Source organism: Haemorhous mexicanus, chromosome 5 (genome assembly GCF_027477595.1).
Source record: "Haemorhous mexicanus isolate bHaeMex1 chromosome 5, bHaeMex1.pri, whole genome shotgun sequence".
In the NCBI taxonomy this organism is placed as follows: Eukaryota; Metazoa; Chordata; class Aves; order Passeriformes; family Fringillidae; genus Haemorhous; species Haemorhous mexicanus.
The window spans coordinates 23,345,777-23,372,752 of NC_082345.1; the positions used below are offsets into that span (position 1 = coordinate 23,345,777).

Consider the following 26,976-nt stretch of genomic DNA (forward strand, 5'->3'; position numbering starts at 1 on the left):
GCAACGGAAGAGTCCATTTCTGCCTTACCTGTGATTAATTCTTTTCCATTTGTGCTTGCAGTGGAGGGGCTTGAGCCCAGCACTAACAAAACCCATTTTGTTGTGCAGTTTACTGCTTCTAACTGTAGCTCCAACCTCTGGGGCTTCCCTCTCTTTCCAGCTGTTTGACTAATATTAATTCTGTGTATGCTGCTTAAGCATCTAGGAATGACCATCTGAAGTGGCATTTCTTTAGTTTTGAGGCGTTTGGTGAGCGTGAAATATGCAAGAGGATGGTAGTGGGAACACCTGTGCAAGGGTGCAGACAGTTTTGAGGTGGAAAAGAAGTTCTCAGAGTTTGAGTGCTCAGGGATGGGGGACAGCAAAAAGCCCTCTCTGTTACTTCATTCTTTATCATCTTTTTCTGGGAATGGGGAGCATGAATAGAGGACTCATTCAAGGGTATCCCAGCATGTCATGGATAAGTCATCAATGGGCTCGGGGTATCCTGAGACTACCACTACTGGAACAGCTGCTGGGGGCTGCACGTGAGATGGCTGACTGGAAACAGTACTTCTGCCACTCTGCATTTAGCAGAGAAATGGGTCCCCTGAGCATCCTCAGGACCAGAGAGAGAAGATACCTTGCCAGTGCCCCTGTTCTCTGAGCAGTGTGGTTTCTCAGCTTGCTGGGGAGTTGAGTATTAACAGGCAGACACCAAGCCCAGAAGAAAAAGTGTTACTTTTTCTTCCTTCATGTGATGAGCTTTTGGTTTTTGGGCTGTGTGGTAGAGGGATTTGAGGGCCTGGCAGACCTAGGTTAAAACAGCATTAATGGAGCTGAGCTGGTGAGTGTGGCATCAGGAGAAGAAAACCCCAAAATACTGCTTGGGATTTCAGAGGTAAAGGAAAGAAGCCTGACTTGCTGACAAGAAGTTAGCCTAGTACAGGGCAGCCATGTGGAGGTGGTAGGGTGTCTGTAGGCTGGTAAGAACTAAGCAGTGGGTTTGAGCAGTCTGCAACACAGGTTTTACCCTGCAGAGTTTGGGTCATAGACACGTGTCTTGCACAGGCATTGGACAATATTGGCTATGTATTTTCCAGTTGTGTCCAGTACCTTGTAGGAACACATCCCAGAATGGCTCTGCTGCACTGATCCTTATAACCTGAAATGGAGGAAGCTCTCCCAGGGTATGTGCTGAAGCCTGGAGGAGACTTCCCTGAATCCTGTCACAGACCTTTGTTAGATAGACATTCAGGAAAAAATATCCCCGCACTTCCCACCCAGGTCTTCACCTCTTCTCAGATCAATCAACAAGGCATCTCTGGTCCAATAACTTGAAAGTCTCCAGCTTTGCTTCAAAAGAATTTATAAATTCCCCTCACAGTTCAAGTGCATTCAGCAGGACTGGGGAATTCCTTTAGATCTCTGCTGAAGAATGCTTTTAAGTCAGGGGACTGCTTGTATCTACAAAGCAAAGTTGCTTGCTCACCAACCAGCTCTCCGCTGGAGGCACCATCTCCCTCAGAAGACTCGCTGTTGTTCCCTGTTCCCTCTTCCCTATCTGTAAACTACCCCATGGCTAGGTAAATATTTTTATTATATCCTGTGCCAAGCATTCTTCCCCCTCCCACAGAAGAAGATGTGCATCGGCTCCCTTGGAGTGCAAATGAACGCCCGTGTCTAAAGGGAGGCTGGCCTCCCTCCAGGTGCCAGCCTCACACATCCTGGCTATGGAAAGCACAGTGTTTTCCAACATCAAACTGTAGCAAGAAAACAAACTTTGGTTTGCTCCTCCAGTGTTAATCTTGCTGCCCACAACTGCTGCAGTGAGCTCTTACAGCTGGGCTTTCACAGATAGGTTGATAGGACGAAAGGATAAACAGGGAGGAATTATCCATCTTGGTGCTTAAATGGGAGCTTCTGAGCACCTCAGGGTGGGCACCTGAGTGGTGGGCACTGTGTGAAGTTGAAAGGTTGAATAGGCAGAATGTGTCCTCCTGTCTTCTAGAGGAATGCTTGTGCCCCTGGTCATGGAGTTCTGCAGTTGTTCGCAGTCACTTCACAGGCAGCCCAAGTCGTCCTTCAAGAGCAGGATTTGGCTTAAAAAAGCCAATTTTTCCTTAGCCATCCAGCTGCAGATGAAGTATCCCTTTTCCCTCTCCTATTTCTGTCTGGTTTGTTGGTAAAAGTCAGCAGAGGTACTGTGGGGAGCAGATCCAGTGCCACAGTCCTGTGAGCTTGGCTACGTGCTGGGAATGTGGGAAGCAAACTTGGTGTGCTGTAATAATTTACCCCCCTCCCTTGCTGCTGTTTGTTAGCAATGACTCTAAATAAGCACATGCTTCAGCTTTCTTGCTGAGCACATGTTTGACCTTTGGACGGCATGGGATGTAGGTATTTAATGTTATCAGTAGAAGCCAAAGGTCTTCAGCCTCCTCTGCCAAATGATGTCAGTGTTCTGCTGATGTCTGTCTGATGGCCCTCTTTCTTTGATGTGTCCATCCTAAGGTCTCTTTTCTCTTTGTCCCATCTCTGTTCCATGTCTTGGGGTTTTTAAGCATCTCTCATGTGAATGTATCACGTTTTGAGCTAATTAGAGCTTAGTTGACACCATTATTTTCATGGTCTTGTGGGCAAAGGGGTTTTGTAATGGGCTTGTATCTGCGCACCACAGAGTTGGTGACCCAGGGAGCTGGCAGCCCCATGCCTGTGTAGGCAGGCTCCCATGGGGTTTTCTGCAGGCATGACGATTCTTTATATTGGTTGGACTTACTAGTTGGACTTCCCCTTCTCCCACTTGGGTGGCTGAGTTTGGCCTGTTCTTCACTGGTCTCAGTGCAGCTGGGTGTCCTGGTCCGTGGTGCTGTGGTTTGGTCTGGTGAGTTGGGCCTCCAGTTCCTAACAAGGCACTGCAAAGCCAATACCCAGATTTTCCACCAGCACATTCCCACAGACACCCTGGAAGGAGGAGATTCATTGTCTTTATTGATGCATGTGTGTGTTTTCAAGAAGCTATACCATAGGCTCAGCTGTGGCTGGGACTGGTGAGTTCATGGAACCCACGAAAACCTCAGTGACACAGACAGGACATGTGCACCCCAGCAGATTGGGGAAGGGGCTGCCAGGAGCTCTCCTCTTCAGTGCACTTTGCTTTCATTCATTGCAGGTAAAGGTGAGCATTGTTTCTCCTCTCCAGAAGCTTCTCTCCACTCTAACCATGGAATTGTCCCCATCTTCTGTTGTATTTTCTGACTTCTAGCATCTGCCGGATCCAACTGGGAGCTGCCCTGCTGGTAATCAGCATCCCTCCGGACACGCTCCTCCCTGCCTGACTCAGTTGGCCCTGGCGCTTTGGCACAGCCTTTCCAAGCACAGAAGAAATTGCTCTTTCTGCCCTGTCTGTTTAAAGCTTCCCCTCCCAACCCTCCCAGCAGCTGAGTCACTTCCTTCTTTAAATCTGGCCCTAAATCTTCCTTTTCTCTTTAGCCTGTGATTCACTCCCTTTGTGAGGCACTTTGCAGAGCTCCGAGAGGAGGATGCAGAACAGTGAGATGCTCCTGGGGTGAGACACCCTCCTTGTCTCAGAGCCACAGCAGTGAGCCCCTCTGTGAGGGCTGGGCCCTGTGCCTGCTAAATGGTGTCTCAGTATGAGAGCTTCTCTTATCTTAGAGTTTCTTTCAGTGCTACATTTGACGTAGTAATAGAAGCCAACTCCTGCCTGCGGCGAGTGCATGTAATTTCCTTTGACATCAGCATGTGCCTGTGAGGGAACAGCTCTACCCCTTCCCACCCTGTTTGATTAGATTCAGTAAGAGAGTCATTACAGCATCGCTGCTACTTCTCCTGGTCACTTGTGGGATTTAAGGAGGACTTCTGAAATGTGCTCAGAGCAAGGAAAGCTTTGATTTCTGCTTCTAAAGGCTGGAGATATTTTTAATATAACAACTATATTTCTCAAATTTTTATACTATGATTTACTTTTTTTGTCCCTCAACTGCTTATTTCCTTGGCCTTTGACCCTCTTATATCTAAGTGTCTTGCTGTTTCACAGTTTCTTGGTGTGGAGAGACTCACCAGCCTACGGGGTAGTTAAAAGATGTGACAATGAATTAGCAGTGTGGCACTGCTGAACTTGTCTAGACTTGCTCCAGTTATCAGCAAAGTGTGGGATATAATTTGCCAAAGCTTTTAAATCCCGCTCTCATCTGGGACTTAGGTAGTTAAGCACTAAATACGTTTTGCTACCCTTGCATTTTAGGCATACAAATATTCAAGGTGCTTAGGAAAGCATCCTATGGGCGCCTTGCCTCCAAAGTTGGGGCAGAAAGGGGCGAGGCCAGGGACCAGACCTGGTTCTACAAGGGTCTGGCTTCCACAGCACAATGGTGCCCACACTGGTGCCAGAGGTGTAACATTAATGAAACGTTTGGGATTAAATGAGTGGCTGGCTCTGGTGCCTCAGTCACTCTGTAGAGGAAGGGTCTGTGTGTGAGACTGCTGCACCTAAAAACGTGTGCACGTTGTGCAGCTGCATCTGTCTGTAGCTCGGGTTTTCTAAGATGTGACCAGTGACCATTTTCTAAAGAGCAAAAAAAAAAAAGTCATTTTCCAGTAGAGTAAGTCTGCAAATAAAATGAACCCACTGTTGTAAAGGAACTTTGTTTTTGCAGAGGGGACTGTGATATTGAATTTTGTAGGCAAAGAAGACTTGTCGTTCAAGGAGAAGACTTCTTCATTTAAAATTATTTGTACAGGAGACATAGCAATCAAGTAAACGAGAACTGCAGTTTCTAACAAATGCTAATAATCGTAAGCTCTTATTTTTAATAAAGCTTCAGCAGTCACATTTTTCACCTTGAAACAGGCAGCTGTTGAGAACAATGTCACATGTCCTTTGCATACTGATTTTATGTTGTGTGTATTTGTTTTCTTTTGTGTAGAACGAGGTGATCAGCCAGCAGCTCTCTGTCATTTTCACTCATTGCTATGGACCCTACCCAATTCCAAAACTCGTGGAAATTAAGCGCAAGCAGACCTCCCGCCTGGGTAAGTGTCCCTGCAAGATCCTCATCGGCTCTCCAGGGAGAGCTGTGGGAAGGCTGTTTCTGGCCAGGTGCTTGAGCAGGCCACAAGTCAGAGAAATCTCAATTTGAAAGACAGAATTAAAACAAGGAAGGGCCCCAAACTTAACCTGACCTTAAAGTCCCACTGACATCAGGAGGGTCATCAGATGTGCTGGAGTGGGGCCGTAAATCTGCAAAGATTTGTCTGTGTTGCTGATTAGGCTGGGATCCAGGCCTTGGCCCTGGAGCAAGGTGTCTGTCTGGATCTCAGATCACCCTGGCTGACTGCAGTTGTTGCTGCACCAGCACAGCCCTCCCAGCTTGGTCAGCAGAGCCCAGGGTGTTTTCAGGGGACTGAGAGAAGAGCCAGACAATTTTTCAGGAACTTCTTCCCCTTGACAGAGACTTCCTCACACAGGGAGTGGCCTAATAGAGTATAAATGAGCAGAGGGTCCCCCAGCAGCTGCTGAGCTGCAGTTTGCTCTGGGTAGCAGAGCTGGAGGCTGTGCCAGCGTCACACGGCGGGGACGGCTGGCTGTCGTTTCAGCAAAGGTCATCATGGACTTCAGAGCTTTGAATTCTCTTTGTCTGAACTCAGTGTGGTTGTCTCAGGCTGTCCAAAATAGCTTTATGGGCTTTACTCACTAAAAACAATATCCTTCTATTCTGTTGCTTTCTTTTGTCAAAACAGGGAAATATTCATTATGCTCCCGACCTCTTCCAAATTATAGTTATTGATTTTTTGTTTTCTTCTTTTCGTGATTCTAGATCCCCATTTTCTTAACAATAAAGAGATGTCAGATGTCACATTTCTGGTGGAAGGAAGACCATTTTATGCACATCGAGTGTTGCTATTTACTGCATCGCCAAGGTAAAATAGAGACACATCTCTGGTTTTTAAATTTAACAAAAATAGAATTTGATTTTATGGCTTTGTGGGGTTTTTTTTGTTTGTTTTACTGTCCCCCTTCTTTGAGGGGTAGTGGCCCAATCTTCAAGTTTTTCTTAATCAGAACATCCCCCACAGTTTGTTTCTGGTTGATCTGCCAGATATTTAACTAGTGCTCCTGTCAGTAGATTTTCATCCAGTGAATGATCCATGCTTCTGGCCATGTATTCGACTTTGTTGCACTGAGGCACGTTGGCATGGTCCTCATTACTGCACTCAGTTCTCAACCATACAGGAGCTGTGATACTTTGATTATTAATAATTTAATGAGTGGTTAAATCCTGCCGTGCATCAGTTTCAGAGCAGTTTCCAGGAAAAAAAAGCTACTATCACACAATTCTTGACAGCATTTGACAAGTTTTAAATGAAGTTAAATAGCTGTGAAACATACCATACTGTATCCAAAGGCAATATTTATCGTTGGTTTCCTCTGCTCAGAAGTCTGTGAGTTTCCCAGCTCAACCCAACCCAAGAGTTGCTCACAAACATTATTTGTATGCAGCTGTATAATTCAAGGTGTGCTTTTAAACAAATCTTGCTGGCCCTCCATAACAGCTTATTTTGAGATGTGGCAAGGACAGAGCTCTGAGTTTGGATGATTAAAGCAATATGGGAATTGATGCTAGTTGTGCTACCAGCCCACAGCACATGGTAAAGAGATTTGCATGAAGTAACTGCAGTACCTGACCGTGCCTTCAGCTAAGAAATGGATATTGGTGTTTAGAGCTTCTTGGTAGATGTACAAATAAGTTCCAAACTCCAGCTTTAAGCCTACTAAATTGTGCTTATAATAGAGTTTGACACTAGTGAAAGTGAGTAAATTTGTTATCTGTATTTTAATTACTAGATGCAGTCATGATGAGGGAAAGGTTACCATCCAGCAAATGCTGGTCTTGATAGATAAGCTGAGCTCTGAACTACTGCTGGAAGGTCTGATGAATTAACAAAGAGAGGAAGTACAAGGGCAGGTGTTTCTGGCAGCACATTTCCCATTTTCACCTTCTGATCAACAGGAATGCCTGGTTTTCAGAAGTAGATTGTTACATATTGTATATATCTTGTATAAGTTTGTAATTATTAACTAAAAATATGTGGGCTTTTTGTCCTGAAACTTGTGTCTGAGTTTCGGGATTTGATAATCAGTGAACAGCAGCTTATCCAGTTTTCTCTCCTGCCTCTTCTCACACGATTATACTGAGCATGCATAGGAGCATTAAAAGGCTCCTTTTTTTTGTTGTTGTTGTTGTTTTATTCCTAAAAATTTTTTAAACCAGCATAATGGACATAAGCCAAAATCTATCGTCCTCAAAAAAGGAAAACGTTCAGGTTTTAAATGTTGCAGATCTTCATAAAAGATCATGTCGCCTTCAAGAAAAAAAAAATTGGTTCTGTAATATGTGTCATTACAGAATCTGAGTTTTGGCTGTACATTTTACTCTATTGTTATATTAGATGTATTTTTCAAAAATTTCTAATTGAAATCTTTTAGAGGGAGGCTTCTTCCTTTTGGTTTGAACTTTATGTTAGTGTATAAATCTTGATGCTTTTTGGTGACAAATACGTTCATTTCAGCATACTGTTTTTGCAATAATTGATGCAGTCATTCCATTGCACTTCTGTACTGTTTTTACTGCATTTTTCCACTGAGATAATTGGGCTGGTATTTCAGTTTCACTTCTTTTTATTTAGGTTTAAAGCATTGCTGTCTAGCAAGCCCTCATCTGATAGTACTTGTATTGAGATCAACTATGTGAAGTACCCCATCTTTCAGGTACAGTCCCCTTGCTGAATTTGAACGGAACTTGTAAGAGGAGCACCATGCATGCCCTGTCCAAATTAGTACCTATGTATTTGGTAAACCAGAGCAGTGGTTTCACAAGCACAGGCTTCATCTCTGTTCAAGCACTGCAGAATTCTATTGATTGCAAATGTGCCTCAGCAGATACAGCAACATGCATTTCACTGACATGGGCTGTGCACACAAAGCACTGCCTGTCAGCGTAAGGCATTTCTTTCTGTAGTTGGCTCTTTCTGCATTTAGTGGACAGATTTGGAAGAGAAACACTTCATTCCCTTCCTTAGCAGTGCTCTCCAATCAATTTAGTGCCATGAAAAGGCAGAGCTTGCTCTCTGTACCTGTAGCATGTACATGGATGTGCTTCCTTTGCTTTGAGCTGGAGCTCAGACAGCTCCATGTATCGACTGTTACTGCTGCACATAATTCCCAACTGCCCACAATAACTGGGCTCCCCACAGAGGCATCTCAGCTGGCTTGTATTACAGTGCAAAGCCTCCTCCACCTCTTTGTTATCTTCCATGCATGCCTGCACACGGCTGGATGAAAGTGGCCTTTGCCAGGGAAGGGATAAGGGAATAACCATTGTATATGCTGTGTTTGCCTGAATCAGTGATGCACTTAACAGACTGGGAAATACACTGAAAATTCAAAATGAGTTAATCAGTTTTCTGCAAACTGTTTGGTACTTACCAGGAAATCCAGACAATTTGAGGGTGAGGGTTGAGACATTAGACCACCTATGAGAAGGAAACACTGAACTTTGCAGAGTGAGAGAATAAGCAAGTATATCTTTGAAATCAGGAGGCTTGAGCCATTTTTATCTACAAATCCATGGTGGTGTTAGGAGGACCTTGGGTATTGCCTGCATTGTCCGCTGTTCCTCTATGTCTTGGATTGGTTTTTATAAACACTCCCTTTGTTTTATTACAGCTTGTTATGCAGTATCTTTATTATGGAGGTGCAGAGTCACTCCTGATTAAAAATAATGAAATTATGGAGGTAAGAGACATTTATTTAATTGCACTGGGAGCGATGCTGACTGATCTGTGTGCCATTCACCTGAGGGCACGTGGCCATTGGGCAAGACCTGAGAACTCCTGTAAGATCTAGCAGTGCCTCACCTGGAGTGCCCAGGCTCTCTGCAGTCCTGCAGGAGACTAGGAGACTTTGCAAATATCTACTTAAAGGCAAAGCTGGTGTTACCAAAATCTGGAACCAATTTCCAGCAACTTCATTTTCCATCCTCCCTGTCTCAGCAGCATTAAAAACATCCAATTTGGTTTGTCACATGGGAGAAGTCTTGGGCACATGCTGGGCTTTTACCTTGAGAGAAGTCCACTGGAGACACAGCTCAGTTCAATTTCAAGCATGTGACTCTCAAATTTTATGAATAAAACCATAATCTGCTCCCTGAGATACAGAGACTTCTTTGCCCCTTTCTCACTGGATGTAAAACATCCAGGTGCTGTTGTGGCCTTTTGCAAAAGCCAGACCAAGCCAGCTGGAGCTGACTGAACCTTTACACAGCCACCAGCCATGCAACCACAACCTTATGGATGTTGAGTAATCCCCTTCCAAATATTGTATGCCATCATTGTCAGCTATGATCAGCGAAACCACTCCAACTATACAGAACTAAGATATATTGAGCAAATTCTTGATAGTCATTCAGGGAGTTTTCAGGCAGCCAAAAAGAGTGCAAGTCAGCAAATACTAAATTCAGAGCTACTTAAACAGCTGGTAATCATCTGTGTCTGCCACCACGATCACAGAATATCTCAAGTTGGAAGAGACCCATAAGGACCATCAAGTCCAACTCCCTGCTCCTTGCAGGGCCATGTAAAGCTAAACCACATCACTCAGAGTGTTGTGCAGATGTGCCATGAACTCTGGCAGGCTTGGTGCCGTGAGCACTTCCCTGGGGATCTGTTCAGTGACTGCCCACCCTCTCAGGGGAGAACCTGTTCCTTATGGCCAATCTACACTTCCCCTGGTGCAGCTGCTTTCCTTTTCCATGTGTCCTGTCACTGTTGCCTGCATTATTTTGTCCCTATAACTCTACAGTCAGGCTGCCAGAGGATGGAACTGGTCAGGACTGAAATTACCCCTCTCTAGTGCAGGCAGTGGATTTTTAAGTGAGCATACCCACATCGGCTTCCTGAGCTGTATAGGAAAAGTTCCCTAATACTCTGTTTCTCTCAGAGTTTTGAAAGACTTCCTGAATTTATAACCTTTTCTGAAATAGAGAATTTTAGACTAGGTAGTGCAGTGGCTATATAGAGATGTGTGTGTTATCACCTAGCCTGTTAAAAAGCTTGTGCTGCATTTCAGCTGGCAGCTTGCTCTACTTTTGTGACATCTCAAAACTTCTGAGACTCCAGAATGTATGACTGATTGATCGATCTCTTGATAACAGATCTGGCCATGGTTCCTCACAGTTTAAAGTAATTACAAACCAGCACATGACTGCTTGAGCCACAGAGGCAGCTGGAATAGGATTTGGCTTTATCTTTCAAAACTGCATTTAGTAACTTGTCTTATTACACATATGATAACAAGAAGCACCAGAAATACTCCACAGAGATCTTTGCTGCAATTCATAATTGGGGCCAGCTGGCTGCTATCACATCAGCACTGCAGATTTCCAGCACTTTGATTTCTTTATGGAATTAAAATAGATCTTGAGCAGACTGCATAGTAAAAGTCAGAATAATGTCATGGAAGTCTCAGGGTTTTGTTTGTTCCCCAATGCAGCATGAGAGTCCCTTTGGGATGCAGAGGTTAACTTTTTGTTATGAGTCCCAAATAATAAGGGCTGTGTAAAAGCCTGAATACCTGAGTAAGTGCTATTTAAACACGTGAACAGCTTGATCTAAGATCTGGCTGGGTTACAACAAAGTGTCAAGCAATGAAGAACTCCAACCTGCTTTCTAAGGCAGAGCAGAGAGCCAGAGACAATGACCTACCATGGAAAGCCAGAAAATTAAATTACTTTCCTGTAAAAGGACAGAAAAAGGGCAATAGAGGAAATATTAACACAGCTGAAATCAGTTGAAGAACTCAAAATTCAGACCATTTTCACCCCATAGGCATGTAGAGATGCCAAGACAGTGCCAGGGTAGGCAGTGTAGCCACAGGGGAGATGCAGAGCCAAAGAGGGAGGTCAGTGTTGGTGTCAAAAGAGCTGTGGTAGAGCAGTGACAGACACGTGACACTCATACGAATGCTGGCTAGGCCTTGCCTCACAAAGCTGGTTCCCACCTCTGTTCCTTGGAATAACGTGGACCTCAGACAGTGTTTCAGTGCTCCTGGCCTGGACATCCCCTGACAGCTGCTCACAAGCTAGGACAAGGAGCATATGGAGATCTGATTCCACTCCCTTGAGCCTGCTGAGGTGGCAGATTTGAAGTTTATTGTCTCTCTAGATTAAGACTGCCCAGGGCGGTCATCATCATTTGGTTTGAATTCCTCTGTACACTTGATCCTGACCTCTCTGCTGACTTCCTCACATCCAGCCCAGGTGCTCTGTTTCAATAAGATCTTGGGGAACAGTTGAACCAGAACTTCGGTTTTGGGGATGTATTTGCAGGTCTTTTATTACAGTCATGTTTACAAAGTGATGAAATACCTTTCAAACCGCTGTTTCCTTTTTCTCCTTGTCCTATTCCAAAGTCAGCATGTGGACCTGAGCAGCCTTTGGTGTTCTCTCTGTGTATAGATTCCCATTGTGTGATTTAGAAGAGACTGCAGAGGGTTAAAACAACCAGGCAATCTTCTCATTCTGACTTTTTGTCAGTACTTTCATGCTAACTGAAGAAGGGGCAGAGAAAAAAGTATAATGAAACAGTAAAGAAGCAAGCTCTGATTCTGTATTGCTCAGCAGTTTTTGACTATTTTTTCCATGCCTTTTGGTTTTTTTTAGCTCCTCTCTGCTGCTAAATTTTTCCAGCTTGAAGCTTTACAACGACACTGTGAGATCATTTGTGCAAAAAGCATTAATACAGAAAACTGTGTGGATATTTATAATCATGCCAAGGTAAAAATAACTGCATATGCTTGCATGTTGTGTGTCTGCTGTCATTCTTGTAGGTCAGTTTTGTAATAAGTAGTTATATATTTATGTATATCTCATATGCTTATTACATTTGTTGCATGTTTAAGATTCGTCATTCATTTATTGGGACTGACTGATTAATAGGAACCTGGTATAGTGACAATCCAAAATTAGTTAGTCTAAGTCCAGGGTGGCAGCTTCTCGGCCCCTTCCCTGAGCGGTTCAAACTCAATTTGAGTGTACCACTATGTGGAAGATCTGTCCCTTATTCATGGCAGCACAAACTGGTGAGCTGATTCTACAGGAATCACTAAGTGAAGTAGGCATCTCTGCTTTCACCTTCCAAGATGCATTTTCCCATTTCCATTACCTGTTTCTTCCTGCCTGAAGCCCAGTGGGGTGATCCACTCAATGCTGGTGACACCTTGTCAATATATAAAAATGCCATGTTGTGGAAGTGCAATGGCTCAGAGCCCCGCAAGGATGGTAATGAGAATTTTATGTCTTGGAGAGTTTCTTATTGGAATCAAATTATATACTTAGCTTGTGAGGTTGCCTAAGTCATTAGACACAAAAGCATGGCATTTCTTGTCATAGAAAACCTATTTTCACGCATTGGTGGAGGTGGTTACCATATTGATTAGTTTCAGTTTTTTCTCTCCTCATGTGGAGTAGTTAGATTTTCACTTAGAAGATGGAAATGGTACATAAATAAATGCAGTGAAATATTCTTCAAGCATTTCTTAAGAGATTTTTTCTCTAACTTGCATGGTCTGTGCAAAAGAGAAAACTGATGCATTGTGACATGGAGGTTTGATTGAACAGAGTAATCCTGCAGATTGCTCCAAACCCCTGCAGATCTGACCTCTGTTCCCGTCATCAGGTATTTCCTACAGAGAATAGTAATGCTGGGTCTTCGTGTACAGATAACATGCAATCAATGTTTGAGATAGCACAAAGCACAAAGATCCACCTATAAAAATAAGCAATGAGGTGTATCTGTAGGTCCATTTAATGTAAGAGAAAAAAAATTACAGTGCAGGAATCGTTTGAAAAATATTTGATTTGTCTTGTAGCTCATGTGCAAACGTCTCAGTTTGTATTGCTGTCAGTAAAAACAGTAATTTTGCTTTAAAATCATGTTTTCTTTGAATTGCAAAATGGGGCTGTTATTTACATCCTGATTGAAGAAAATTCTTCCATGCTGGGACTTAACAAACCCAGTGGCTAAATCCAGCTCCTGGTTTGCCTGTAAGAGCCCCAGCCTGCAAATTATTTGTGCCTGACCTCCCACTGGAAGCAGTGGAAATGGGGTGCCTGGGTGGGCTTTACAGTCAGAGTCATGTTGGCAGTGCTGTGAGTAGGGCACTGCAGCAATAGCCAGCCTGGCTGTGCCTGAATCTTTGACTTCTGGAGTTAGTTGGGTTGGAAGGGACCCTTACAGATCATCTAGTTAGAGCTATGGTCAGGGAGACCTTTCTTGACCTTGCGGCTTTGCTAGCTCATCTGCACCTGCAGGACCTCCCCGACATTTCCAGAGGGGGATGTGTGAGCAGGCTGGCCCAGAGACAGGTGGAGCACAGCCTTTGTCATCAAGATTGAGGGACAGATACAGTTTGGTGGATGGTCCTTTGCAGGCCCAGGAGCTGGACTCCATGATCCTTGTGGGTTCCTTCCAACTCAGCATATTCTGTGATTCTGTAATGTGAATTTGGTCATATTTACAAATAAATGTTGACTGGAGAGTACTGATGTCATTAATATCCCTATGGGCATTCCATTTTTAAAATTGCTATCATAGAACTGTGGAATACCAGCTTGGAAGGCACTTCAAGGATCATCTGGTCCAACGTTTCTTTGCAAAAATAGAGTCTAGACAAGATGGCCCAGCACCCTGCCCAGCTGAATCTTAAAGTGTCCGATGCTGGGAAGTCCAAATCCACCTCTGCTCTGGAGAGAATTTTTCAATGGCTGATTATTTCAATTTCTCCTCAAAGCATGAAATTTTGCATGACAGCTTTCTGCGTTCATATGTCCTATCCTTGCTAAGGACAGCATTTTTGAAACATGGTCTGTAATGTTTTCCCAAACCTGTAGTTTTAGGGTGTAACTTCTAGCATGAAATCATGGGTCTGGTAAACTCTGTGGTAAAACTTCCATCAGTTTCCAAGGGAGCAAAGCTTCAGCCTGTGGAATTTTGTTTCCCCAACAGCCAGGGTCTTTTAACTTGGAATTATTATAAGAATCATCAGCATAAAATACTGTTTTATTAACTCCTTCCTCTCCACACATTTATATCTGTAAGTAAGCACATTTTAGACTGTGCCTGTCTAAAAAGCTTAGCTTGTGTATTTGTTTGTGTGCAGCTTTTATGCACTGTATTTGCTGCCTGGGTGTTATCAGAATGGTTATGTTTCTCTAATTTCGCTCCTTGTAGTTCCTCGGCGTCACAGAACTATCTGCCTATTGTGAAGGCTACTTTCTAAAAAACATGATGGTCCTCATTGAAAACGAAGCTTTCAAACAGTTGTTGTATGACAAGAATGGAGAAACATCTGGTCAGAATGTACTAGAGGACTTACAGAGGACGTTGGCCACAAGGATTCAGTCAATTCATTTGTCTTCTTCAAAGGGCTCCATTGTGTAAAGCTGAGGAAGATGGTAACCCTCTAATCAAAGACCCTGCAAGTCTTCTGTTGCAGTTGCTCAAACCTTTTGCAGTTGCTTAAATGACTACAAGAAAAGAAAATGTAAAAAATTCCATGTCGCATCCCCGCAGTTCTGTTTTGGCCAGAGATGCTGCGCTGGGGTTGTGTCCCCACCTGGATGAGAGAATACAGAAAACAAAGTTCCTTCCTGGTTTTGAGCAAGCTGGGTACCAGAGTATCCAGTGAATTGCCCTTGTACTCACATTTCTGAACACAAGCCTGTTCGTGGAGCTTGATGCCAACAAAAGCCAGAACTCACATCAGTGAACAGCAGAAGTCCCTGCCTGAAGGGTAGTGCTGGGGAACACCTGAATTGACCAATTAATCATTTAAGTCAGATTTGTTCCAGTGTTATACAGTTAAGAACTATATCTATTCCAGAGTCCATTATCTCGTGCATTTAAGAAATGTAAGAACTGTTATTGCTGTCCAGCAAAGATCAGCTGTATTAGAGAGTGGGTAAGACTGTTATAGTTGAGGAAATATACTGGCAGATTTTTAGGGGTGGGAACTTTTTAAACTGTTCATAAAAAATAATGGGGTGGCCTTGTAGTTTAAAACCTATTTCTTAAGCTTAAAATTTCATTTTCAACAGAGCTGTGTTTGAGAATCTATGTAACATGTTTTGGTTTTTTAAATGGTAAAATGTACATTGTGTAAACATACATATGATCAAGTTTGCTTGTATTCTTTCCTAGGGTGGTATAATCTTGCCTGAGAGGCTATGGTTACACCAAAGAGGCACATTACCCAGACTGTCTCTAATACAGTAGCTGGGGGGCAGGAGAACTGCATGCTACTCGTGATTTGGGGTTGAAATCAATGACAAACTCAACAAACATGCGTTTGCATGGTAACTGTAGCTGTGAAATGTTCCATTTGTGCTTGTTTTGCCAAGACAAATGCAATGTTACTTCTTGTCAAACTTCATTTGTGAAACTAGCATATTTTTTTTATCTGGTGTGGTTGGCTGCGATATGATACCCGTGGAGCTCCTTCTCGAGATGCTGATTTCTGTTTGTTGCAGTGAAGAGATATCAACAGATCTTTAATTTAGTGATGTGTGGATATTTTGCTACTGGCCAGAGACTGGGTCTGATTTAGACTTTTAAAAATTATAATTAAATATGTACTGTAGAATGATTTCTGACTGTATCCTGAGAATGTATAGGTAATCTACAATGCAGGGCTTGGGTAGGGTGGGGTGGAGGGGTGTGATTTAAATGTTAGATGTCAGCTTTGTTTATTTTGCAGCATATTATTAGCAAGACAAATCTGCTATGTGCCACAACATTCTGGATGCCCTCTTTGAAAACCACAGTAAGAGGCAGGCAAAGATGTTGCCTTCTCCATGGCAAAGTGACATTAATATATTTATTTTCTAGAATGCCATTCTAAGAAATTTACAAGTTTGCATGTTAACCTCTTTTTCTTTTGTTGGAGCATCTGCATCAGGTGCCCTTCCATGTTCCAGCTTTTGATGTGCTCAGAGAACACAGTTTTTAGCTGTCAACACAATAGGAAGCTGTTTTATGACTCTGAGGGATAAATCTTCCCTTGTGCTTGGTCTTCTAAAGCCTCTACAGTTTCTGCAACAAATGACAAAATGTCTAAACTGCCACTAATGTTGCAGAGACACTGCTTGTCAGTCAATTGGATCTTGTTTTCAACATATTAGATGTTCACACAAGATGTTGTCTGGAACTTGTAAGTAATGGCTGCTTCTGAGTGAATGTTGTGATCATGGAGAAGCAAGACCATAGTTAATACAACAGCAACACACAGAGGTGCTTGTTGTTGCTTGGTGTGCCTTCTCATCCATGGAATCCCATCTTTCTGTGACAAAAACAACTAGCTAAGAGCAGAGGCTAAGGCTCACCCTGCAGCCTCGTGGTTTAATACAGCAAAGTTTTTCAAACGATAATCAGTGTATTAAATGGGAGGGAAACACTGTAACTCCATGCTAGTCCTTCTGAGTTGAGAGTGTCTGTGGGAAAGCTCGCTAGGTTTCTTTCAGCAATAAAGAGGTTAATAGAGCCTTTGGTGGCTGTACGTGGGGTGGTCACCTATTTGGGCACCCTGAGCTGTGAAAGCAAGGGACTGCAGCCAAGGATTTGTACAGGAATAACTTTTGCTCTTGGAAATGCTGGTAATACAAACGTCACAGATGTATAGCTGAAGGAAACCTTAAGAAAAAGGAGTCATATTTTTCAATTCCTTTTTGACCAGCAGTCCCCAGGACATTTGCCAGCAGAAAATGTAAACCTAACATTCATTTCTCCTGGAAGCAGCCAGCAAACCTGTGTGGATCCACAAACCAGAGTTTGGAAATGGTGATTTTAGTCTGCCTCTCCTGATGTGAGGCTTGGTGAGGTCCAGCTGAGCCACGCCAGACAATGTGCAGTTTGCAGGCTCTTTAAAAATCCAGTCACAGGGATCCATGATCTTCACCACTCTCATAATCAGAAGGTTTTCCTAAGAGACTTCAGAATTTCTTCATTACAAATCAAGCCACTTTTCCTTTGAGACCTGACTGACAGGAAAAACAGATGATTTTACAAGATCTTTTTAGAAACGTATTTTATGTATGAAACGGATTATCCTCCTTGCATCACTAGTATAGTCTTTCCTAGTTCCTTTGTTAGTGTTTTCTGATTTTTGCTGTCATTCCCCTCATGGCTTCCCATTTTCCCCAAATTTCCATACTTCAGCAGGAGTTTTATACATTAACAAGCAAAGTAGGAAGCTGTTGCTGTGGTTTATGTAAAGCATATTGGAAAATATATCCCCTGGTATATCAGAAAATATATCCCCAGATATGTTCTGCAAGAACATCCCATGGCTGACTTTGATCTAGTCTGTTTTATAATTCCTGAGGGATTCACTGCTGCCTTCTCAGGAATTCCATCTTTATTTATACATTTGTTTACTACACCTTCCAAAGTATAACACTTTCAATTTCTCCTTATTAAATTTGTTCTGCTCTAATCAGGGCAATTTTCCCACTTCATCAAGATCAATTGCAGTTCTGATCATGTCTTGTAGCCTGTTTCATAATCTCCAACCTTTATTATATGTGGCTTCATGCATGGATTCTTCATTCCATTAATCTGGGGCTGGGGAGAAGGGCTCTTGTCAATTTAATCTTAAAAGCAATGTGAGTTTCAGTGGGTGCCCGTGAATACCATTCCTATCAGATAAGGCTCTTTCCAACAGAGCATTTTATTAGCTTTTTTTTCAGACATGGTGTTATCATCTTAGAAAATAAAAAGCTTTCTCTTCTTTTAGTCTTTGTATGAGTTGCAATAATTTACAAATGTTGAGGCCAAATAGTGCTTCCAGTCTTGGTAAAAGGGAAAAAAAATACAACATCCTCGGAAAAACTTAGGATTTTCTTTTTTAACCATCATTTTCCAGCCTCTGATGAGTGAAGTTGCCTTTCCATGTGTCATTTTTATATTAATCCACTGCTGTAATATTTGAGGATTTACAGATATCCTGTCCTTGCCTCCTGGCAGATCTTTCCTTATATCCCTACACGGTTCTCCCATAGTTTCCAGAATTTCCTCACATTCCCACTTTGCTTCACATGCTGCCAGTTTCCACACTTCCTGGTTTTTATACTCTAGAGCCCTACTGGATTCCTTCCCAAGCCCAGAAGTAGAATCTGTGTTGTCCTGAATAGTTGATTTTCCAATAATTGGCTCAAGAGCTGGGAAGAGAAAAGGATGGGGAATGTAGGAGGGCAAAGGTTTTGGACATCCCAGCGGAAGGCTGGCATTCTTTTCATTACAAATTTCAGCACTGTCTACTTGTTTCTCTGATTTTCCCCTGATCTATTCCTTAGGCCTGCTGTCCTCTAAACACAGCTGGTGGCCAGATGCTCTCTGTTCTGGAACAGGGCCAGCTTTCTAATGGCTAAGACTGCTTTTTCCCCAGCTAAAACTTCTGCCTGCTTGGGTTTCAGCTCTGAAGTAGATTCGTAAAAAATGTCTATTAAAGACAGAGGAAACATCTCTAAAAAGGTGTGAAGGTTTAGTAGCCAGGCTCCTATTGGCACAAATGAGAGCTGCTTGCTCAATCCTCCACATGCTGCTTTGGACACTTAGCGTTTTTCCAGTGAATATCCACTGGCTTCATACCAAATGTTGCACAAGTCCTGGATAGGCTGTTCTGTGTGATGTGCTGGGGGCTTTCTTAAATTCTAGTTTTGTTTCAAGGCATAGCAACATGTGCTGCTCTGTAAAGGTTAAAAATAAAAAGGGAAGTGGTCTGTTTGCACTGAAATAAACTGCTCTGAGGTGCTGCAGTGATGAAAAAGAAAGGGCATCTCTTCTTCCCAGCTGTACCTGCCTAAAATCAGAGGAGGCTTCTGTTATAGCATGGAATGCTGCCAGGTCTGTGGGGATTCAGGCATGCAGGACCCTGTTTAAGTGGGGTTTTTTAAGTTAACACATTCACATACTCAAGATGAGGATTAGGCCATCCTAGAAAAAACAGCTATTTCTAGTGCTCCTATCTGTGGATTAAATCCTGGGAGAAGCTGGAATCTGGCAGAATTAATTTAAGTCAGTTGCACATATTCAGGGTCCCTCAGGAGCTGGCTTTGTCTTAAAAATACTACTGCAAGATGACAACCTGAAACCTGCATTCACTAAAGCTGCCTCTGAAGCCACTGGCTTGGGTTTGGGGTTTTTTTGGATTTTTTTTGGTTTGTTTTTGGTTGTGGTTTTGGTGTTTTGTTTTTTTGGTTTTTTTGTTTTGTTTTGTTTTATTTTGTTTGGGGTTTTTTTGTTGAATAACAGTTACCTAAAGCCAAAGCCTTTAAGTTAGTTGGTTTGACAAAGTATTTTTCATGTGAGGCTCTGCAAGTGCTTTACAGAAATGAAGGGCCTGATGTTGCTTTCATCCTCTGGCACAGAGATGAGATTTATAAGAATTAAAAGAACTGCCGAGGATTTAGCCTAAAATTTAATAAACTAGTTTGTAGAATGTTAGCCTTGAAATAGCCCTCAGATAATATCTGAAACCCCACAGATGAGAACATTACTAATTTTAGGTGTCAGCCTACAAGCAAACAAACCTGCAGCACTTCCATAATGTTTGTAGCAAAATTATTATGGTATTTTTTAACTTGTTATTTATTTTCAGGTCAGGCCTGTTATCTTCAGTGGGTGAAAACAGAGGCTGGCCACTCTGACCAAATTATCACATTTCAGTACAATTGCACCTGACTTGCTATTTGTAACTGGCCTTCGAGTTCAAAAACTGCAAAGCTAAGTCTTCAGGTGTGGCTCAATGCTCCATGACTTCAATGAGAGCACTGCTTAGAATATTATTCATGTGGTGCCCAAAGCAAAAGGAAAATCTGGAAACCTGCAGAAAGACTAATGGGAATTTGTCAGCTGCCTTCAGTGAGCCTTTGAGCCGGGGAAGCAAGTTCAGTGTGGGTAGGAGGAGGGCATTCCATTTCTTTTTGTTGCCATTAAGCTGTCATTCCTTCAGCTCTGTCCAAGGCTTCTTGCATGGAACAGCCATGAATGGCCTAGAGTGTGTTTATCTTGGATGCCTGCACAGGACTTAAAATGTGGTATCTCCCCACTTCATTAGATGATGGGTTTTGTGCTTTGCTTGGACTGCTTGTTACTAAAACACCCAGGAGACATGGCAGCAAATAACAAGAGAGGTTGTGTTGGCTGGATAGATAAAATTCTACAAACACCTTGTGCTTTGCATGCTTAGTTGACTAAATCTGTCCCTTGATTGTCCCAGAACAGCAACTTTGTAGTTTATTTTTCCTTTGCAGAGGCATTTTTCACCTCTCTTTGGGCTGACAGTTTTCTTTCATCCTGTAACAGCAGTGACACTGTGTGAATGGGCATGCTTAGCTTAGGCACAGGTTTCTGTCCATGCTGGATGGCACACTAATGAAGAGGTCTTAGTAAGGGAAGAGGATTAGGTAAAAGAATTTGAATGTATAACCTTAGATCTTTGCCTCTGATTCCAGAGGTATAGTGTCCACTGCTAGCTAATTCATTTGTTCCCCAACTCAGAGTTTCCAGGAAATCAAATGGAAGGAGAGGGCGGGAAGAGGAGAAACAGCCCCATCTCCCACCACTTGCTTGGCATTCCTGACAAGCCCAGTTGGCTCCAGTCTCTTCAGTGCTCACACAGAGGGTTTGCTTGGTCCCATTCTCAGATATGGCCATGGAGTTGAAGCAACTGGTGGCACTTTCTTGTCCTTACAAATATCTTCACTGCTGCTGCTGGTTAACTTCTGTCTTTCCACTCCTCCTCATCTCTGCTGCTGTGTTATCATTAAAACTTCCATTATTCGGCTTTGCCTAGCACAGTGAGAGGCAATCTTCTTTCTTACTGCCTTTCTAAAGCAAACAAGGACAGGGGAAAAGCCTCGCTGAAATACCCAATCGAAAATCATTTATGGTTTACAATAAGTCACAAAAGAAAAGGGAGATGCTCAGAAACAAAAAAAGAGACTGCCACTTTAGGAAAATCCAGTGTTAGGAGGTCATTTTAATTAATTAAGGTCAAAACCTTATTCTGGCAGGGACAGATTAACATGTTTCAAAACATCTGGACTTGTTAAAGCTACAGGTTCAAGAGAGTCTAGCCTTACTCTTTCCCCTTCCCAGCAGTGGATAAATTGAATATCCTGAAGCTTACTGCGTGAGAGGCTTTCAGATGAGCCTTTCCAAAGTCAGGTTCTTTCTGTTCTGCATAGCTTTTGAAGAGCTCACAGCACATCTGCAGGCTGAGATTTGCCCCTCAGCACAGTCAAAAGCCTTCTGTGCCCCAGTGCTGGTTGTGGGGCAGAAAGTAGGAAGGAGCAGAAGAAGACCCTGGAGCCTCACCAGAGTGAAAGCTGCTTCCCCAGCATCCAGGCAATCTCTTGGTCGAATACCCTGCTTAACCCAGTCAGTTCAATACCTTGGGAACTGATTTTTGCCAGGCAGCTATTCAGCCAATGACTAATTGTGCCATTTGGGGATGCAGTAAAATGTGCAGTCTTACTTCAGTTACGAGTTATGTTTTTCCACTGAAGAATACATGGACTATAGGAATGTATCTCAGAGCTTTTTGACCTCATGTTCCTGGCAAAGTTCCAATTAGTAGAAGAAAAACTTGACCTGTGCTTGTGCCAGTGGGGAGCAGAGGTGCCTGAGCATTATGCAGACACCAAATAAGTAAATCCCACTCTCTGCAATGCAGGACATTGCTCCTACTGATCTCTTTGGTATTATGGGTAAGGTTGAATAATGGATCTCTGCTGTTTACAGCCCCAAGTTAGGATCAGTGCTCTTCTTCCCTTCTCTTTTTTGGCTCTGCCATTTACCACAGAGAGGAGGGAAAAGAAAAACTCACAGGAAATACCTGCCCTCCCCACCACCAGTAACAGGTGGGCTGCTAGAGTGTCCTTAGTCCCACTTCTCTGAAAGCTTCTTGTAATGCTATTTGTACATGAGTTATCCTTAGACCATGCTTTGCATTAGGTCAAAGTCCGGAAAGCATCTTAAGTCATTCATGGCAGAAGTGAGATTGTAAAACATTCAATTCCAATCATCCATGCTGAGAATTTTCTGTTTCTTTGTTGGTTTTGGTGTTGTGGTGGTTGGCTGGTTTTGGGAGGGATTTGGGGTTTGGGGAGTTTTTTTCGCTTGTTTTGTTTTTTGGTTGGTTTGGTTATTTTTTTCATTGGGAAGAAAAGATGAAGCATGTGCAATGCTTTGGATTTTGTGTCTCTAGTTATCATTGTGTGTATGTTCAAGAAAGAGAGATGGACAGTAAATAGATCTATGGGCTATGTTATGAGGCATGAAATCATGTTTGTAATGAGATTTCTTGTTAATGGCAGTCAGCCTTCCATAACGCTAAGCATTAATGCAATATCCATTAGTGCAGCTAAACCTCCCTCTGCTCCACTTTCCCAAATGGGTTTCACTTTGTGCCTAGTTTAGCATTTACAAATATTTGATACAGGGTTCAAAGAGTAATTTACACATTAAAAATGTATGAATATTCTATGAAAAAAATACAGGTTAAGTTTCTACCATGACATCATTCACAAACCAAAACATGAAAGTGTGATGAAATTTGCTCCACTAAAATGGCTGGAAGCCTTTTCATTGATTTCTCTAGTCTGTGGATTAGGTCTGTTTTCCATCTGTCTTTCATACTGTGTCACCTTTGAAGTCTTGCAGGCCAAATGCATATCTGTAATTAGAAAGCACAGTCTTGATCTTTAAATGGAGAATGATCCACTTCTGAAAGCAGCACCTAAATTAGGAAATCCTGGTGTGAGCATCCGGTAAATACAGAAGAGCATTGTCTGTGGGACACCTCTTTGCTTCCTTTCTGCCTCTTTCCATCCACTTCCATCTGTCCCTGAGATATCTTGGACCTGAAAGCTAGGAAAGAAAAGTGAAAACAAGAGGAAAGGATGTGCCAGAAATAAGATGTGCAGAACCTTTGTGCTCATCTTGATTTTTTGCTGGTTTTAGGCAGACTCCTAATTTGTGTAATACAAACCCAGGAATGGTTATGATTGTTTTGCATTTGTTATGGTTGTTGCGAATTTGGGTTTGGGGTTTTTTTCTAGCAAAGTGGTTTTGTTTCCTTCATCTTTTGTTGGGTTTTATGTGAAGGTTTCATTTCACTTTTTATTGAGAAGGAAACTAAAGATCACATAACCCAACAGCTATCATCAACCAACACAGAGATCCTGTCCTGCATCCCACAGATGTGGCTTAAATACTGGTTTGTGTCTTCGCAGGCATGTTTGAGGTCATCTGTAATTAACAATACAGGTGAAACTTTCTTCCCCTTTGCTTACCCATTTACAGTAGATAAAAACAAAATAACAGAGTCAGAGTATGGACAATAGGATGGCAGATGTTTTTCAATGGAGAAAGATTATAGCTAAGAAATACAAATGTTTCTGGAACCAAATATTTTTTCTCAAAAGGACAGAGAGACATCTGTAGCTCATTCAAAGATGTCATTCTCTTGAGTGTGTTAGATGCTTTTGAAAATTGCCTGGTTTGTGCTGTTAATGATCCAGCACAAGCCCTTCAACTGGAGAGACTAACTGAGGGCACTCAAAACCAAGGCTGAAGGGAATGTATGAAAAATAGAGGAGCTCAGCCATAATTTGAGGTGGCAGCTTTGTTTGCTTTTGTCCACTGTGTCCACAACTTAGATGTTATTTTAAAGGTCGTGTTTGTATTTAATTTCTCTTGAATCCTTTTTTTAATTGCTGAAGCACTCCCTCAGCATCTTCTCCAAGTGTACCTTAGGTCATCTTAAACACCATTTAATGTCTGTCTGATGCTGATCCTTTTATAATCTCCAATGAGATTACGATTCATTTGTCATTGCTAGATGACAAATGAATTGTAACAGCCTTAACAAAAATCTTGTTTTGTTAAGGCTGTATAAAGGCACTGCAGCATGTGAAACCAGCAAGTTGATTTTTATTATTGCATTACTCTGAAAAAGAAAAAAAACTAATGAGATCTTTGTTTCTAGTGTGAAAGGCTCCCTTTAGCTTGAGAGGACACGTGCAAAGCCTCTGCTGTGAATGCCTCAATATAATCAGCTTACAAAATGGAGGAAAATGATATTACAGAAAGATTCTTGAGGAACATAACTCCAGTGGAGCAGAACATGCACTTGCTAAAGACTGCTCTTTTGCTCTGTCTCTCTCCTGAAGTCGGTGGGAATTTTAAATGGAAGTTACTGCAAGGCTGTATGGTTTTTTTAATGCACTAGCAGATGTAATTTTCCATCCAGTCATCTGCACAGTTGTGGTTGGTACACCATAAAGGCTGAAGGCCAAATCCTGCTGTCATTGCACACAGCCCCTCTGCTTCATCAGGGATCATAAACATGTACTTATGTTACTTGAGTTTTTTGCTGAAGAGAAATGGGAGAGGGTATGCCTTCCTTCTGCTCCTTGATCACAGGCTTTGCATTCCCAATGACTTTTATTAGAAGTATCATATATTTACATGCTGCAGAATGAGGCCTGCGTGGGATGGGAAAGATTTTTATGAATTTAGACCTGCCTAAGAAAACAACCGCTCTAATTTTAGGCAAGTTGCATTCCATATCCATCTGTTTAGTGCATCAGTCTGATGTTTACTGTTTAGTAAATTGCATTTGGGCTTTTTTTTTTTTTTTTTTTCTTTTGAGGGCATTGCCTGTCATCAGACAGTGTAAAATAGCACCAAGGACTTACAGACATACACATAGGGCCAAACTGTGCCAGCTTCACACTCCACAGTCCCATGAAAAGCAAGGAAAGCTGGACTGGGCACACAAAATGCAATCCCCCTGACACCAAATTACATGTCCTGGCTCATTTCATAGAGATGGATGACATCCTCAGGAAAAAAAAAACCAAACACATGCTGCCACTTCATCTGAGTTTAAAATGTATTAAAATCAAGGAAATTATATTAGACATGGCTGTAGTCTATCAAATCCAGCCCTGTGCATAGGCAGAACTCCAAGGGAAAGTAACAGGAGTTTCCATTATGGAGTTTGCAAAAGGAAGCCTACATAATGAATTTGACAAAATGTCAACTTTGTGTGAACTCTCCTGGTGGGTCTGTATAAAGGTTTTTTTAAATCTTCATTGGAACACACCAGAGAATAATAAACTTGCACCTTGATAGAATAGCTTTATTTGTATATACTCTATGTAAATTTTAAAGCAGAGGATACATGTCATTCCTTGTACATATCTGACTAGAATTGTGGCAGTGCTGTGCACTGCTGCTTAGGGGATCCGGCTTCTCAGTCCTGGATTTCCAGCTGTAAAGGTTGCAGGAGACTGCTTGGGACCAGCTAGACATTGGATGGATAGATGCTCACCACTCACTGCTTAGAAATGCAGGAGCAGGATTTGGAACAGATGTTGGCTATGGAGAAGATTGCTTGCCTCTACTCCTGGCTAAGGGACAAGTGCCTCCTTTGCTGTCATCTCCAACAGAAGTGATTTATTGTCAGAGTGCGGGAACCTTCAGAGCCCTGTCTGGTCTTTCAGAGGGGTCTGAGATTCAGGTGTCACATGGGAAGGTCCCTGAAGAAGCAGTGTGTATATACATCTACCTACCTGTCTGTCTGTTATCTAATATCCCACTGTTTCTGTATTGAATGGTCTCAGTAATCTGTAAACAAGTGATCGCTCCTGTTGTGCTACTGCTTTGAAATTCTTTGCATGCACTCTGGCATATAATTCTTTAAGAAAAGAAATTATACATATTATATATACATATATAGAGAGTAGCTTGCAAAATATTCATGTTGAAGAGCCATGTTTTGTGCAAATTGTACATTTATGTTGTGGGCAATATCGCAATACAAACTTTTATTTGTTGTTGATAGTAGATTTATCACATTATTTTTGAGTGTACGTACGTATCCCAAGCTTTCAACCTCAGGCATTAGATCAGCTACTGAAGGAGACTTTTTCTGTACAGTAGAAATAGCACAGGCTTTCAGTAAATAGGCAGGTGTGCAAGCCCCATTCTGTTTAATGCGAGGCTGATTCTTCATGCAGGTTATCAGGCAAATACTCTCTTGTCAGTGCTGGATTCTGTGTTTGGTATGAGGATCCTGTTATGCTCATCTAGAACAGAACTCAAACCCCAATGTTGCAAAACAAAGTGCTTGACTCCTACTGCCCTCTGTCTCCACAGGTGCTCCAATATAAACACAAGGAGGACTTAGGGAACTCCCAGTTGCCTGCTGGATAGCCAAAGTTAGATTTTCAAATGTACATGCTACATAGTTTTCAATGTAGGGGCTAGATAAAAGTGTAATACCAGTACGGCTTTAGAAAAGCTACAGTGTTTGGAGCTTGACCGTGAAACTTTTACCTGATTCCTGGACATCATCAGTGGCTTTGTTTGCTCAATGTTTACCTCTGAGAAATGTATGCTATTGATTTAAATGTTTAATATATTGACTGCCTTTTTTTGTATATTTGTTATCATAAATATATGATTGGTTTGGTTTAAATGCTAACAATTGTGGTCTATTTTCAGACTTGAAATACTTACGGTTCTGTACTGGGCAGACAAAGTTATTAATGAATATGGCAATTTGGTATTTTATTCCTGTTTTTTATTCCAGCTGCCCCCATAGGTTATTATCAGATAGCAATGAATATTGCTGAACAGCAGGTGGAACTCCTTTGAGTGTGTTTATGAGCCATCTCTGTTCAATAAAAATTCCATTGTTTTCTAGCCTAGGAAATGGCTGCTGTGAGTGTTTTTGTTTCTTCTCCCCTTAAGGTGTTTGTTGATGTATTTCAGACAGCAGCAGGACTGGGCTTCTCCCAAGAACCATCTCCCAGAAACCACATGTGTTCAGGATTTTATACCTGGAAGTCCTGG

At 42.2% G+C, this 26,976-nt stretch overlaps 1 protein-coding gene across 3 annotated transcripts in view; it reads left to right on the top strand.

Moving 5' to 3' along the window:
* ABTB3 (ankyrin repeat and BTB domain containing 3) overlaps nt 1-26,836 on the top strand; it is a 199,948-nt gene extending 173,112 nt beyond the window's left edge. For all 3 annotated transcript variants that reach the window (XM_059846274.1, XM_059846275.1, XM_059846273.1), the window contains 6 exons: nt 4,923-5,028; nt 5,814-5,916; nt 7,684-7,765; nt 8,723-8,791; nt 11,715-11,828; nt 14,284-26,836. In XM_059846274.1, coding sequence (XP_059702257.1) covers nt 4,923-5,028; nt 5,814-5,916; nt 7,684-7,765; nt 8,723-8,791; nt 11,715-11,828; nt 14,284-14,493 — 684 coding nt within the window. In that variant the 3' untranslated portion in view covers nt 14,494-26,836. The remainder of the gene's footprint in view (nt 1-4,922; nt 5,029-5,813; nt 5,917-7,683; nt 7,766-8,722; nt 8,792-11,714; nt 11,829-14,283) is intronic.
* The last annotated feature ends 140 nt before the right edge of the window (nt 26,837-26,976 follow it).